Consider the following 14,133-nt stretch of genomic DNA (forward strand, 5'->3'; position numbering starts at 1 on the left):
AATTAAGAGCCTTAGTTATCACTATGATCAATAGATAGTGAAAAGATCATTAAACTTTGTTACTTGAGATGGTAGGTTATGATTAGACGTTTCTATTTTAAAATCAATAATATATGTATATATTGAAACTCTTATTTCAACTTTGTTACTTGACTATTAAGACGATAAAGACATTAAAGATTTATTATTAGACTCAAAAACTAATTTGTAGTGATTATATTAATTTGTAAGGACCCAAATTATATTGTAGAACTTTGCAAGGAAAATTATGTAAAAATGCCGCAGCCTGTCATACGCCGCCGCAGCCGTCCTCATCAGCATTCCTGGGTGCGTTCATGTGCCACGCGGCGCTCCTAAAGGCCTCGGCTTTCGCTCTCAAGCACTGCGTCCCTTCGTTTGCTGCCCGACCTCTATCCAGCAATCCCATCGCGGAGCCGAAGGCCTTCCTGATACCAAGTACGGATCGATGGAATTCGATGATAAGAGCCCATGTCAATTCCGGCCACTTCCACACCGCCCTCTCCCTCTTCTCCGCCATGCGAGAAGGCGGCGCTCGGCCGGATCACTACACGTTTCCCCTCGTGAACCGCGCGGCTTCGTCTCTTGCAAATCGGATCGACGTCGGAGAAGCGATCCACTGTCTTGCAGTCAAAGCCGGCTTCGCCGGCGATGTCTACTTCTGCAACACGATGATGGAGGCGTACGTCAGAAATGGCGGAGTCGGCATGGCGCGTCGGGTGTTCGATGAAATGTGTATGAGGGATGTGGTATCTTGGACATCCTTGATATCCGGCCACGCTCGCGTAGGTGACTTTGATGAGGCCTTCGACTTGCTGCATCGAATGCGAGCGGAGGGCTTGCAGCCCAGCCCAGTTACACTGGCGGTCCTACTGCGAGCGTGCTGCGCCGCGGAAGACGTCGCAGGAGGGTGCCAATTGCACGGGTTCGTGATCAAGATGGGCTTCGGAGGCCATGAATTGGTTCAAAATTCGATCTTGACCATGTTCAGCAAATTGTCTTGCTTGGAGGTGGCGCAGAAGCTCTTCGACGACATCCAGAACAGGAGCGTTGCCTCATGGAACATCCTCGTATCGATGTACTCTTCTATGGGAGATGTTTCCGGAGCCATAGATAGTTACGAGAAGATGAAGATGGAGTGGAGTCCCAGCAGCGAGACACTGACATCGCTCCTCTCCGCATTGGCGAAGTCCGAGGATCTTCGACTGGGCAAATGGGCACACTGTCATGCAGTAAAAGCTGGGCAGATAGATGCAATTCTGCATGCTTCTCTCGTAGATTTCTATGCTAAATGCGGAGAACTCGAATTTGCAGTCCAGTTATACGAAGAAGCTCAAACAAAGAGCAGCACTTTATGGTGCATCATGTTGTGGGGATTTCTTCAGAATGGAGAATTCCTGGAAACAGTTCACTTGTTTCAAAGGATGCAAGAAGCTGGATTTATGCCCGGTAAGGATGCTCTAAGGGTTTTGGTCATGGCATGCTCGCATTTGGGTGTTTTGATGTGGGGTAAAGGAATTCATGGGTACTTGATAAGGAACAACACCCTGGAAGCTGGTGGCTCAGATGATACAGCACTCGGAACCTCTGTTCTCAACATGTATGCAAAGTGTGGGAGCATCGACTTAGCACGAAGGTGTTTCGATAGAATAGCGGAGAAAGATATCGTAGCATGGACCTCGATGGTGGAAGGATACGCTGTCCATGGACTTGGCATGGAAGCTTTGGACTTGTTCTACCGGATGAAGGAGGAAGGTGTTAGACCAAACAGTGTCACCTTTCTGAGCTTGTTGTCTGCTTGTAGTCACTCAGGACTTGTGAGAGAAGGCTGTGAGTTGTTCGACTGCATGATCACAAGATATTGTATCCGACCTGAGATAAGCCACTACACATGCTTGGTAGACTTGCTTGGTCGGTCCGGGAGACTTGGTGAGGCTCTTGATGTGATCACCGGTATGATCGCTGAGCCTGATGGTCGAATCTGGGGTGCTCTGCTTGCGTCTTGTAGGACTCATTCCGATAGTGTTCTTGGAAAATATGCAGCCAAGAAGGTTTTTGATTTGGAACCAGATAATATGGGCTATCAAGTTGTGTTGAGCAATATTTTTGCTGGTGACGAGAGGTGGGAAGAAACTGAAAGAACTAGGAAGTTGATGCACAGAGAAGAGGTAAGAAAGAAACCAGGTTGGAGCTGTGTTCAGGTGAAGGGGATGTCCGATGTGTTTGTTGCAGGGGACAAATCACACCCTCAAGTAGGTAAAATTTATGAGGTTTTGGGGTGTTTGGCAAGGCAGAGTGAAGAAAGCAGAGATTGTTAACATTCTCGGTTTCTATGCTGTTCATGGATGAAAAAGATGAGGCAAATTTATGGAAATCCCACATAAAACTGTTCATGAATGATATAAAACATGGGATATGCATGAGAAGATTTGAACTGTTAAAAGAATGGAAGGAAGGAAGGAAGGATACAAGACAGAAGGCAAGTACGACAACAGCAACAGAGAGCACTAAAACTGCTCCCGAAGCAACAAGCAGTGCCTCATTCATCTCTGACAAAGAATAGTCATTCTTCATGTACGCCAACCAACATAAGATTCCTGCTACATTTGCGAACCTGTGCTAGCTAAAGACAACGCAATGGTTCCTATAATGCTAAGCTGCTGTTCTATCAACTGTTACTATTATGATCCAAATCCACTAAATCTTTCATCGAGCTAAGACCGGTTGGTGGACAGAGATCTCTCTCCTTATATCCTTTGGCTTTCATGCTGTCATAAACATAAGATACTACAGTTTTCCTCTGCATTCCAGCCAGTCATTAGTCTATGGAGGGGTGGAAAGTAGTGGAAACCGGAAAGGGTCGTGGCCAGGAGTCCGAAAAGCTCAAAAGATGGCTTTGCTTGTTAACCGAGATGTAAACCAGTGAGCTGAGCTGTAGAGATCCGTGGGGGCACCCCACCATGTGTACAGCCTATGTCACTTGCTACGATTGCAGCTTTTAATTGCCATCCATGTGGTCACTCCCTCCATCACATTATGATACCAGCTCCATATGTTCTGCCATCTCCTACATTTACTTACTGTACACCTGAATTAATAACTTGGATCTCAAACTGTACCCAGCTCTCACCCACATTAGGTTTGATTTCTGCCATCCTTGCGCAGAGGAAACGAAAGAAACATTGCAGAAACAGGACCAGCTATTGGACACTATTCCTTCTCATTTGGCACCCTAAAGAAACAAATATTGGTGATTCGTTAGCCTGCAATCTTCGTAAGGTGTGTCTTCCTAAGCCATTAAAGTTAAAATTATGGTGCCCTTTCTACAGGAATCTCTTCCTTCTACCTGCTGGCAGAAATTTAGAAGGGTTGTGAGGTACTGTCTGATCTAGAATCATGTGAAATACCTTAAGTTCCCATCTGTCTCTGCACAGACACTGATGGACTGTAACAACTATTATGAGGGAATTCCACAAGTTTGCATCCCAAGACACAGTAATTTGGGTTCCTTGACGGTGTTAGATTGCAGAACGACTAAAAGCAAGAACCCAAGAGAACTGTCCGATATATATACACATTGTAGCATGATGTGGAGGACAGTTCTCCTCATGTTACACAAAGTGCTTGATGGCCTTTGTTTCATCTAACGAAGAAAAGAAAACAATAAAAGGAAATAAAATCTTTTACCAGGCACACGGGAAAATAGAAGGGGAACGGAAGGAATTACAGGAGATGGTGAAGAAACTTCAGATCAAACTACACGAATTCTCTTCTTGGGAGGGAGAGAAAGGAAGACCGAGGTAAGATCGCGAGGAACGGCGTGGAATTCCATGGAAGGAGCCGGCGGTACCCTCTTCGCCGGCTTCGGCTTTCTCGGAGCCGGCGGACAAACAAGAACGGGCTTGAGAACGGTCTCTTCCGCCTTTGGTGTGACGCACTCTTCCTCTTCGGTTTCGGCAGCATCGGGACGGCCTTCCACGGGCTTGTCCTGCGTCGGCGCCGTCTTTATGGGCGGAAGCAGAGGCAATTCACCTACGACGACGACGACCGCCTCGGAGCCCATGGCTGCGGAGATCAAGAACTGAAGACGAAGGCAGTGGAGGCCACAGGATTCCCTTAAGAGGGGCAAAGAGAAGCACACCTCACAAGGTGGTCAGCTCGGAGAGGAATCCTTGTGGTGGAGGAGAAGAGGAGAAGAGAGAAGAAGCTGAGCAGCAAATTTGGAGGGAGAGGGAAGGGCGAAGGAGTTAAATACGGACGGTGACAGAGGAAAGAGAAAGGGGACGAGGTGCAGCAGATCACAGAAGCACGAGGATATATATGTCATTTGCCTCCGGAGAAAGCATTAAAAGGGATTAATTGCGGCATTAAATTGCGCGCGCCCACGTCATCCCCAGAGAGATCTAATACGATAACGCCAGTAATGGCGGTGACGAACAACCCAATGACCCTCCAATTCTGAGAAAACGACAAGAGTGCCACTCCCTCGTTGAAAGTTTCAATGATTCGCGTTCCGCACCTCCGGGCGGAGCGGTAGGCAAAGGCTGCTCGACCCACGTGGCTTTTGCTGGGTCTGAGGGGTCTAAGCCTCCTCCTTAAGATTAATCCACCCCTTCCTTTAGTGAATTACAAGTGGTGGGACGAATACTGCCCTCCATCCATCGTGCCTCAAAGCTCCCAGTTCAATAATCTGAATGATTTAGATCGAGAAGAGACATGACCCCTCAGATGGTGGTGTGACATTTTACGCATGAAAAGCTTAATCTGGAAGAGGCATGACTTCGTTGTGCTCAAGTCAGAAAGAAAGAAACACCAAGAAAATCTATGAAGGGAGCAAAGGCTATTTTAGTAAGTTGACGAGGCTGCACAAATGATGTGTTCATGCAAAGCATAGGAGTCACCGGAGGAGTATACTGCAAGAAAGGAAGCATATGGAAGTTCCGAGTGGAGTCGTGGTGGCGAGGGCAGTTCAGATCTGTTGGACAAGAGAGAGGTGAAGCAGAAGGAACACCACTTTTGGAGTTTTCTTTCAGTCCGCTTCCATGTGGAAAGCTTTCACCCCAATAATGCCAACTTGAGGACACAGCATGGAATGAACCTTCACGAAAGCAGCTCAGGTTTTGTCTCTCTCTCTCTCTCTCTCTCTCTCTCTCTAAAAGAAAGATCAGAAAATTAAATCAATCACGAACAAGGTAGCTTCGTATTCTATAATTCATGGCAGGTGAGAGAGACTCCACAGAGCACTCACTCTCTCTTTTGCTCTTGTATTGTACAGAGTGAGTGAGTGAATCCTCCTTGCATGTTCTGGCCATCACCCACGCACATGGAGTGGAGTAAATGAATGGAGAACATGGGAACGGTAAACTCCCCACTCCCAAGCAACTTCCTTCGGGTGCATCCATAGCAACAATTGAAGTCACAGATCCCAATCCCCCCCCCCCCCCCCCCCCATCCTTATCCCAAGCCACCAAGGACATTTATTCCCAGGTACTCTACTAGTATACTATGTCTCGTGCTAGGACAACCCTTGTCTCCTACGTAGCCAATTCCTCAGCCTTCAGGGCCAATAGACTGTGAGAGTAGACAGATTGAGGTCGACACCCGCACACTACTGGTTGTGTTGAATAACTCATAGTTTGCAACTAAGAAGATATTGTTGATAATTCTACTAATCAAGTACATGTTCTGAGCCTACAGATAATTATACTTCAGACTACTGGTTTCAGGAAATTTAAATCATTTCAACTATTTTTCACATATCAAGAGCAACTACCCAATTCCTAGATAAAACAAAGTAAAGCAGCATATCAGATCAATTGAGTTCAAGCAGCATCAGTGTGTCCAATCTCTAGCCTAAGCAGCAAGATGTGTTTCTCTAGAGTATGTGTTGATCGAGTTATAATGTTGTTTTTCTCTAGAGTATGTGTTGATCGAGTTAAGAAATATACTTAAACAGGAAAAATAAAATGAGAACTGAATGATGTGTAGATTCTAGCTATAAGGAAAAAAAAAGAAAAGACATGTAAAAGAGCAGCAAGAGAGAGATTACCAATGATGGAGAACAAAGATAATTTGAGAAGCAAAATGCATAAAGTTTTATCTTTTTGAAACAATAAAACACATATAAAACTTAGCAAGCGAGAGAGCACCGAGAAGATGTACCTGGAGAAGGATGAACCAATCCGTTGATTGACTTCTCAAGAAGGCCGGGAACATCAGTGTATCTTCTGTAAATAATTGACCTTTTAGTTCTTTCATATGGTTGTTTCAGTACTTAGTTGTTCTAACTAAAATGAATTATGCACTTGAAAGAAAGAAAAAAAACTATTTAATGACCACATTTTCAATGTTTTCGATGTCACGTATAAAATTGACAAATTTAACAATTCTCTTTTAAACAAATTTGTAAGCTTTGCTGCATTTTCTTTCAATTTGTGTTGTTCTTGTCACCAACCAACCCTGAAATACACTCATGAACTGTCTAAACACACTTAATATAAGACTATGTTTTGGTGCCACTAGTTTATTTCAGAAAAGTTGCAGGTTATAATTCTTGCATGCATATTCATTTCGAAACATGACAGAGGTGCATGGGATCAATGAAAAAGATAGGTTTGGTAGGCCATTAAGTGTACCATCTGTTTGCTTGGAAGCATGCAAGTATTTTAGATGGTTTTCAGATCCCAATGAGATTTATAATGGGAGAAACTATTCTTTTGTCCTTTCTTAGACTCTTTCTTGTGCAGGTGATCAGAGTAGTTCTAAATAAGACAATGGATGAGAGTGACCACCCATGCACCTGATCCATAATGCACGGAAATTCTCATCAACATTAGATGCTTTCCAATTCTGCCATGGTGTTTATATCCCAATGATCAGCTACACCCTCGGGTAACTCATGCTTTTTCACCCTTAAGACACTGATCTGAGACTAAGATATCCTACTTGTTAATTAATGCTGGCATCTTTACTGACATTGATGTAATTCTCAGGCTAACCAATCAGATCTACAGGTCATCGAACTTTTTTCTGCATATCTGCAGATGACGATTCTTTTCTGGACATAGACAATGTCTTACAAATTGTTCTGTTCTTAATTAAAGAATGTCAAACAAGTTGCAGACACAGACAACAAGTGTTTTTTGTTAACAGGTATGCTATAATTAAAAAATGTCAAACAAGTTATTAGCAAGTCATCAGCTCACTAAAAAAGAAAAAAAAAATCATTCATATGTGTTCCACTACTGGTTATCTGCTCAGGCTTGGGAATCTTCAATCAGTTAGTTAACTACTAAAATGGGTGGACCCTTAAACCCTGGAATCCCAGGTCGCAAAAAAATAACTTTACCATTGTACCAAGGCCTATCCTCTAGTTAGTTAACTACTATAGAGGAAAAATAACAAAAAAAAAAAGATCCATAAACAAGCTCTGCAATGCTTAACTATGAATTTAGCATGGATGTGTTTTCTGTATGTTGAACAAGATGAAGAACCATATAGAGTATGCAGTGAAATTATAGTCTCTCATTGAACTACTGATTCTGGCCCAGATGCAATGGCATGAAACTAATCAAAAGAAAATTTCGTGTGGCACTTGGGTGGTCACAAGAATGCCATGGTGATAGTTTTGTCTTGCCAAAAAACTCTGGGTTGGTTGTCAACCATTGTCTCCAGAGATGCAATCTGTGCTAAGTACTTAATTAATTAATCATGTAGGCATACAAGGGGGCAGACATGCTTTGCTGTAGGATCCCGATGGCTTTATCTCAATTAAAAAAAAAAGGGTTTGTGGTACCAATGGCACGTCCTTACCACTTCCAGTTCTCCCAGTCAAGCATTGTGTGATCTCTTTGGATGAAGTTTCAAGGATCCTAACCTTCCATCATGCAAAATATATAAACTATCACATAGAGATCCCCATATGAACAATCCATTTCTATTAAGGAACTAAAGAAAGCAGTTCTCCCAATGGCACGTCCTTACCACTTCCAGTTATCCCAATCAAGCATCGTGTATTCTCTTTGGATGGAGTTTCAAGGATTCCAATCTTCACCATCAAAAATATATAAACTATCACATAGAGGTCCCCATATGAACAATCCATTTCTATCAAGGAACTAAAGAGGGCAGTTCTTTCGATTTCAGCCCACTGCACATCTGTGCTGATTTAAGTAAAAAAGAAACCTGTTTTTTTTTATACATGACAATACTCGTAAGTAGATGTTGGATTTTGATTTTTAAAACTGTAAAAGTAGAAATTACCAAAAGCAAAGAAGACGCAGAACTGGAAAATAAAGCTGCTACAGAATGACACTTGATGTCTGATGGTTTCACGCACATGGATGATTAGTACAATCTCTGTTCCACCAGCCAAATTTATGATGTTTCCTATATGGTTTTACCTAAAAAGAATCAATATAATTTGTCAAGAGAACAGTAATGAATGTAAATGTTCTCAGCTATTATTTTTGCCTGGTCATAGTGGATGGAAATTTGTAATGATTCATGAGTTTAACTTAGATGTTCTTTCTTCTTTTCTTTTGATAGGTAACTTGGTCATTTGAAATTGCAAATAATTAATTTATATTGCATCAATGTTTGGATGAGATTCTAGATCATAAATTCTTTCTCGGTTCGATCATGATTAATGGAAATCTTTTGAATAAAATGAATGACTGTAGTAAACATTGGTGCCATCTATTTTCAATGCAAGGTGAAGAGGAAGAAGAAGATACCAAACTTACTGGATCAGACTATTATGATATATTAGGACATCTAAATAGATCAAATTTAGTAAAGATTGATGGGCCTGTGCCACCAGATTCATTCACGGATTTCCTAAAAGGTGAAACCCAATCCAATTTGGCCCATTACAATGGATTAAGAAAGCTAGATCGTTTGGCAGATTGGAGGCTACATGTATCATCCAGCCCATAAGAGACAGACAAATTCCCAAAAGATAAGGTCAAGTAGGCAGGAATCAATATTGGTAGGCAACATTCCTATCATATAAAATTGTCATATTTAATTCTACCACAGTTGACAAGAGGATTTTATTCTAATACAGTCAACAAAGTCATCCATTTTATAAATCAACACTACCTTCTTGACATCTAATCAAATATTTTCAATTCCATAATTCCAGTGACAAGTTTGACAATTAATTTTTATTTTGGTCAATTGTGTCCAATAGTGAACACATTCATCATGGACCCTACTTATCAGTGACATATTGCGCCAACAGTAGAGCATCCCAATTCAATTCAAACTCTACCACCTTCTCCTCTCCCCTATTCGACCGTCCCTCACCGGCCCTTCCCGGTGCCCGTGCCCACTGTCACGGGTCAACGGTTCCCCTCCCATAGCCATTCATCTTTTCCAGTCCCCCTCTCTGAGGCAGTACTACCCAGGATTAAAGCAATGGTCACAATTGCTGTTCCATAACATGAGTCCTCCGATTAAAAGATGAACATAATCACGATGACATCTAACAATATCTTTTATTATGAAACATACCGATTAATCAATCATGGAAGCGTCTTGATTCCAGCGAATGATCCGTACTCTATCCCACCATTTGCCTTTGTTTATAGGTTTAAAGCATATTCTCCAACGTCAACTTGACCCACGCCCTTTTCCTATCGTGCTAGCAAAAGGATCAGAGGGTCCAGATTACTTGATGCGTCGTGATTCGGAAACATGTATTGGTATTTTAAAAAAAATAAGGCCAAGGACGAGAAGTCTACCTTTTGACTAATAGCTTTGCCGGCAGCCACTTTCTGGAAGAAGGCGCCTCTCCTGCAGTGATGCCATCACGAGAGAGGAGATGCGATCACGGCCGTCCGACGAAGAAGTGCCCTTTGACTTCAGCTTTAGGCCCGTCTTCGGCTTCAATGAATTTAACCCCCCTTCTGCCCGTTCTCCTCTGCTGAGCTTTGGGGGATTCGTGTTCTTTTCATGGTGGTGGTTTAGGATTGGGGGTGATGGCCGTTGATCTGTTGGGGTACGCGAAGATGGACGAGCAGATGGCGATCCAGGAGGCGGCGACGGCGGGGCTCCGGTCCATGGAGCACCTTCTCTCCCATCTCTCCCACCATCACCAGCAGTCGCCGCAGCTCGACTGCCGCGAGATCACTGATCTCACCGTCTCCAAGTTCAAGAAGGTCATCTCTATCCTCGACCGCACCGGCCACGCCCGATTCCGTCGCGGCCCGAGCCCCGCCCCGGCAGTGGAGCCAGCGCCGCGGGCCGTCGCCCTCGCCCCGGCCAAGCCGCCTCAGCCCCCGATCCCTCCGCCTCCGCGGAGCATGACCCTGGACTTCACGAAGCCGATCGCTGCACCGTCCCTCGTCGAGGCCTCCGGCAGCCAGTTCACGGCGGAGGGCTTCAGCATCTCGACGTCCATGACGTCAGCTTCCGTCACCGGCGACGGCAGCATCTCCAACGGCAAGATCGGATCCGCTTCCCTCCTCCTCCACCCCGCCGCCGTCTCCACCGGCAAGCCGCCTCTCTCCTCCTCCCTCAAGAAAAGGTGCCACGAGCACGCCCACTCCGAGCACCTTACCGAAAAGCATGCCATCCCCGGCGGCCGATGCCACTGCTCCAAGCGAAGGTAACCCAAAGCCCATAAAGAAGGAATCCCCTTCCCACCCAATATATCGTCTCACGGCCATCAACAATACCAATCCGAAACAGTTCTCTGAACCAAATCGGGCGTTACACGCAGGAAATCGCGGGTGAAGAGAACGATACGCGTGCCGGCGATCAGCCCGAAGATGGCCGATATCCCACCCGACGAGTACTCGTGGCGGAAGTACGGGCAGAAGCCAATCAAGGGCTCCCCTTACCCGAGGTAAGCATCTCCTCCTCCTCCTCGTCCGCCCCCTCCTAACCGTCCGATGCAGATCGTCCAGCTAAAATCCTTCTCTTCCTCCATTACAGGGGCTACTACAAGTGCAGCATCCTCAGGTGGTGCCCGGCGCGGAAGCACGTGGAGCGGGCGCTCGATGACCCGACGATGCTGATCGTGACGTACGAGGGCGAGCACTGCCACGGCCGCGGCACCGCTGCGCAGCCCGAGACCGCCGATGCTCCCGTTGCGGCCGTCTGATGCACGAGACCGCTCCGTTTCCTCCTCCTCTTTTAAATCGACTTGTAAAAAGGCGGAAAATTCAAAAATGTTCGAGAAATTTGACGCGGTCGAATTCAGATCTCAAAATTACTTTTACGCCCAGTGCTACTTTTACGTCCTATTTGGTGAAAATTACGCTGCGCAATGGAGGCATTCAACTTGGCAAACTCTCTGTGGATGTGGAATACATGGTTATAAATTGGGGTGACAATATCTATTATCTGAAACACACATCTTTGATGTATTTTAGTGTTTGCCACTTAGTTCATATTAATATGATCTATGACATTTGCCTGCTAATTGTGACATGGATAGAGTCAGCCTATAAAGTAATTTCATCATGTCACTTCAAAATAATAGTAATGAAATCCTATGACTATGTTGTGTGTTGCCTCTGCCTTTAATGGTGCATGCACAGCAATAATTCCACAGGTGATGCACCGAATGAATGATGCACCAGAAGTCCAAGGTGGTGTCTCTGCATGCCAGTTTGGCTGCAGCTGGTGATGGGCACATCTACTGGATGTTCTCAGGTGAAGAAACTGAGTGCAGGGTTTGCATTTGTGCTGGTTCAAGACAACAGATAAAAGCCATGCTGCTAGCCATTCTATTTTGACTCCCAGGTTTGAAGTGAAGAGAATTCAGTGGTTCAGCAGTCAACATCTCATTCTTCTTCTTTGAAGGAAAGATTGGAGGATTGACAGAGAACATGGAGTCCTTGTCTATATTGCTTTAAGAGTTTTGGTCAGAATACAAGACATGCTCCATCCACTTCATGATGTCCTCACCTTGAGAATGGGTATGGTCAAGGGAGAGATTGTCAACCTTCCCCATCATGAAGTGGATGGGACTGAATAAAGGTTTAACAGATGAATTTGGAAGCAATATCATTATCATATATTACATATTACATATCTATCTTTATACTGATGTCTTTGAGTGGAAAAAAATAACATCAACAGTAAACCTGATTCTGAAATCAAACATGGAGTTTCTACGACTGATGGTGATCACATCATTAGTTCTAGATGTTCTGCCACAGACTCTTGAGGTTAAAGCTCATTTGATTCCCATGCCAAATCTTCTAGAGACCTAAATAAAGTAGATATCATGCAGCAACCTTTAGTAATAATTTACTTCACATGTAGTGCTCAAGCAAGGGAAACATTGGCATATGGTGGAAACTATTCTCAAACTATGATAGTCATACTTTATTTATTACTTTTCTTTGTGAGGTATGACTAAGTTCTATATTTACCAATGTCAATGAGATTGCTTAGTGGGGTGGTATTGCTCCAAAAGTCTTAAGATATGGGAGTTGACTAACTTTCCAGCCTTATGTTCTCATGAACAATGCTAATAGAACTGTCTGCATGCATCCAAAAAAGTTGCTGGTGGTGCATTAGAGTGGGCTTTCTGAAGAGGAAAATTGCAGGCATCACTATAAGTTATTGCATCCTTAATTTAATCCTTTAAAATGTAAGCCCCCTCACATAAGTTGTCTCTCTCAAGAATATGATTCTGAGAGTGAATAAACATCTAAGATGACCATTCCAAGTAAGACAACAAAAAATAAAAATAAAAATCTCATTCTGATGTAATGATAAGACTATTATATGATTATATAATGCTTGGTGGAAGAAACATCATTCCACTCATTCATCATGAATGACCTAATCATGATACGACTAAATCAGTCTACATGACCTGATCAATATTTCTGATGAGATGATAAATCATCTTGAATTAGTAGGAACATTGCACTTCCTACGCTCCCCCACCCCCCTTTGTAATCCAAAAGATGGTGAGATTGGCAATTAATGTCACATCAAGAGGCCAAACTGCTCAACATTTTTGGCGCATGATGCCTGTGTTCTTGTCATCTTTGTTGTGTCCAAAGCTAAATCAATCAAGTGAGATTGGAGCAACTTTGGACTCGCTCTAATGGAGTACCAAAGTGTTGCTATTTCCAGTTCATCTTCATCCCTTTGTGCCACATTACTCTAACAAATTAGTTCTTGTCTCATGCTATAATAACCCCACCACCACATGCTTATAACTTAGAGATGATATGATTCATGTATCTATACTACTATTATAATTATTATTAGTTCTTGCATTATTATATATATAATTTGAAGAAAAAAAAGTATATATATAAATAATTTGTGTTATAAATTTTATTATATATCATATATCCCTCAAAACATTTAAATATCACATGCATCACTATTGATACGATTTTCTTGAAAAAGCTATTTTTTTAGATAATATATTTATTTTTAAATATTAAAAAATATCATTTCCTATGATAATATCATTTTTAAATAATATTATCATTATCTTTATATAATATCATTTTTAAATATTAAATAATTATCTTTAGATAATATCATCTTTAGATATTAAATCATTATCTTTAGATAATATCATATTTAAATATTAAATCATTATCTTTAGATAATATCATTATTTTTAAATATTAAAAAAATATTTAAAAGCTATTTTTTAGATAATATCTTTATTTTTAAATATTATATATTAAAATTTATCTTTTTAAATATTAAAAATAATCATTTAAATATTAAAAAATATGAAAAAAAAAACATTTAAATATCACATGCATCACTATTTTTTAGCTAATATCTTTATTTTAAAATATTAAAAAATATCATTTTTGGGTAATATTTTTTAAATATTAAAAAATAACATTTTTGGGTAATATTTTTTAAATATTAAAAAATAACATTTTTAAATATCTTTATTTTTAATATTAAAAAATTAAGTATTAAAAAATATTATTAAAATATATTTTGTTGTCTTTGTCACCTTGTTATCCTTTCACTCCGTCTTTACTTATCGTCTCTACTCCTATCCATCCTTTGTCGTTCCTAGAAATTTTTTTTTTTTAATATCACAATACTTTTAAAAAAATATTAATATAAGTTAAAGTTTCATAGGGAAGATGTGATGGGTTTGGACTA

General features: G+C 41.9%; 2 protein-coding genes and 1 long non-coding RNA gene across 3 annotated transcripts; 2 read left to right on the forward strand and 1 right to left on the reverse strand.

The window, feature by feature from the left end:
- Nucleotides 1-230: 230 nt before the first annotated feature.
- LOC103977319 (putative pentatricopeptide repeat-containing protein At1g56570) lies at nucleotides 231-3,088 on the forward strand. Its single transcript, XM_018823992.2, has one exon. It carries the CDS (start codon nucleotides 336-338, stop codon nucleotides 2,334-2,336), a length of 2,001 nt encoding a protein of 666 aa, XP_018679537.2. The 5' UTR covers nucleotides 231-335; the 3' UTR covers nucleotides 2,337-3,088.
- A 2,411-nt stretch (nucleotides 3,089-5,499) lies between these two features.
- Nucleotides 5,500-9,904, reverse strand: LOC108952426 (uncharacterized). The gene is made up of 3 exons (XR_001977389.2): nucleotides 9,765-9,904; nucleotides 9,535-9,664; nucleotides 5,500-6,245 (listed from the first exon to the last, which is right to left on the reverse strand). It is a non-coding gene; the product is annotated as an uncharacterized LOC108952426 (long non-coding RNA).
- LOC135632992 (probable WRKY transcription factor 11) lies at nucleotides 9,821-11,251 on the forward strand. Its single transcript, XM_065141971.1, has 3 exons — nucleotides 9,821-10,630; nucleotides 10,745-10,870; nucleotides 10,960-11,251. The coding sequence occupies exons 1-3, from the start codon at nucleotides 10,002-10,004 to the stop codon at nucleotides 11,126-11,128; spliced, it is 924 nt and encodes a 307-aa protein (XP_064998043.1). The 5' UTR covers nucleotides 9,821-10,001; the 3' UTR covers nucleotides 11,129-11,251.
- The last annotated feature ends 2,882 nt before the right edge of the window (nucleotides 11,252-14,133 follow it).

The sequence above is a fragment of the Musa acuminata genome, chromosome BXJ3-3 (assembly GCF_036884655.1).
Source record: "Musa acuminata AAA Group cultivar baxijiao chromosome BXJ3-3, Cavendish_Baxijiao_AAA, whole genome shotgun sequence".
Classification (NCBI taxonomy): Eukaryota; Viridiplantae; Streptophyta; class Magnoliopsida; order Zingiberales; family Musaceae; genus Musa; species Musa acuminata.

Excerpts from the sequence above, each read along its gene's own strand:
- LOC103977319 (XM_018823992.2), top strand. The coding sequence starts at position 336 with ATGTGCCACGCGGCGCTCCTAAAGGCCTCGGCTTTCGCTCTCAAGCAC.
- LOC135632992 (XM_065141971.1), top strand. The coding sequence starts at position 10,002 with ATGGCCGTTGATCTGTTGGGGTACGCGAAGATGGACGAGCAGATGGCG. Across the intron at positions 10,631-10,744 it reads TGCCACTGCTCCAAGCGAAG|GAAATCGCGGGTGAAGAGAA; the intron begins GTAACCCAAAGC and ends CGTTACACGCAG. Across the intron at positions 10,871-10,959 it reads AAGGGCTCCCCTTACCCGAG|GGGCTACTACAAGTGCAGCA; the intron begins GTAAGCATCTCC and ends CCTCCATTACAG.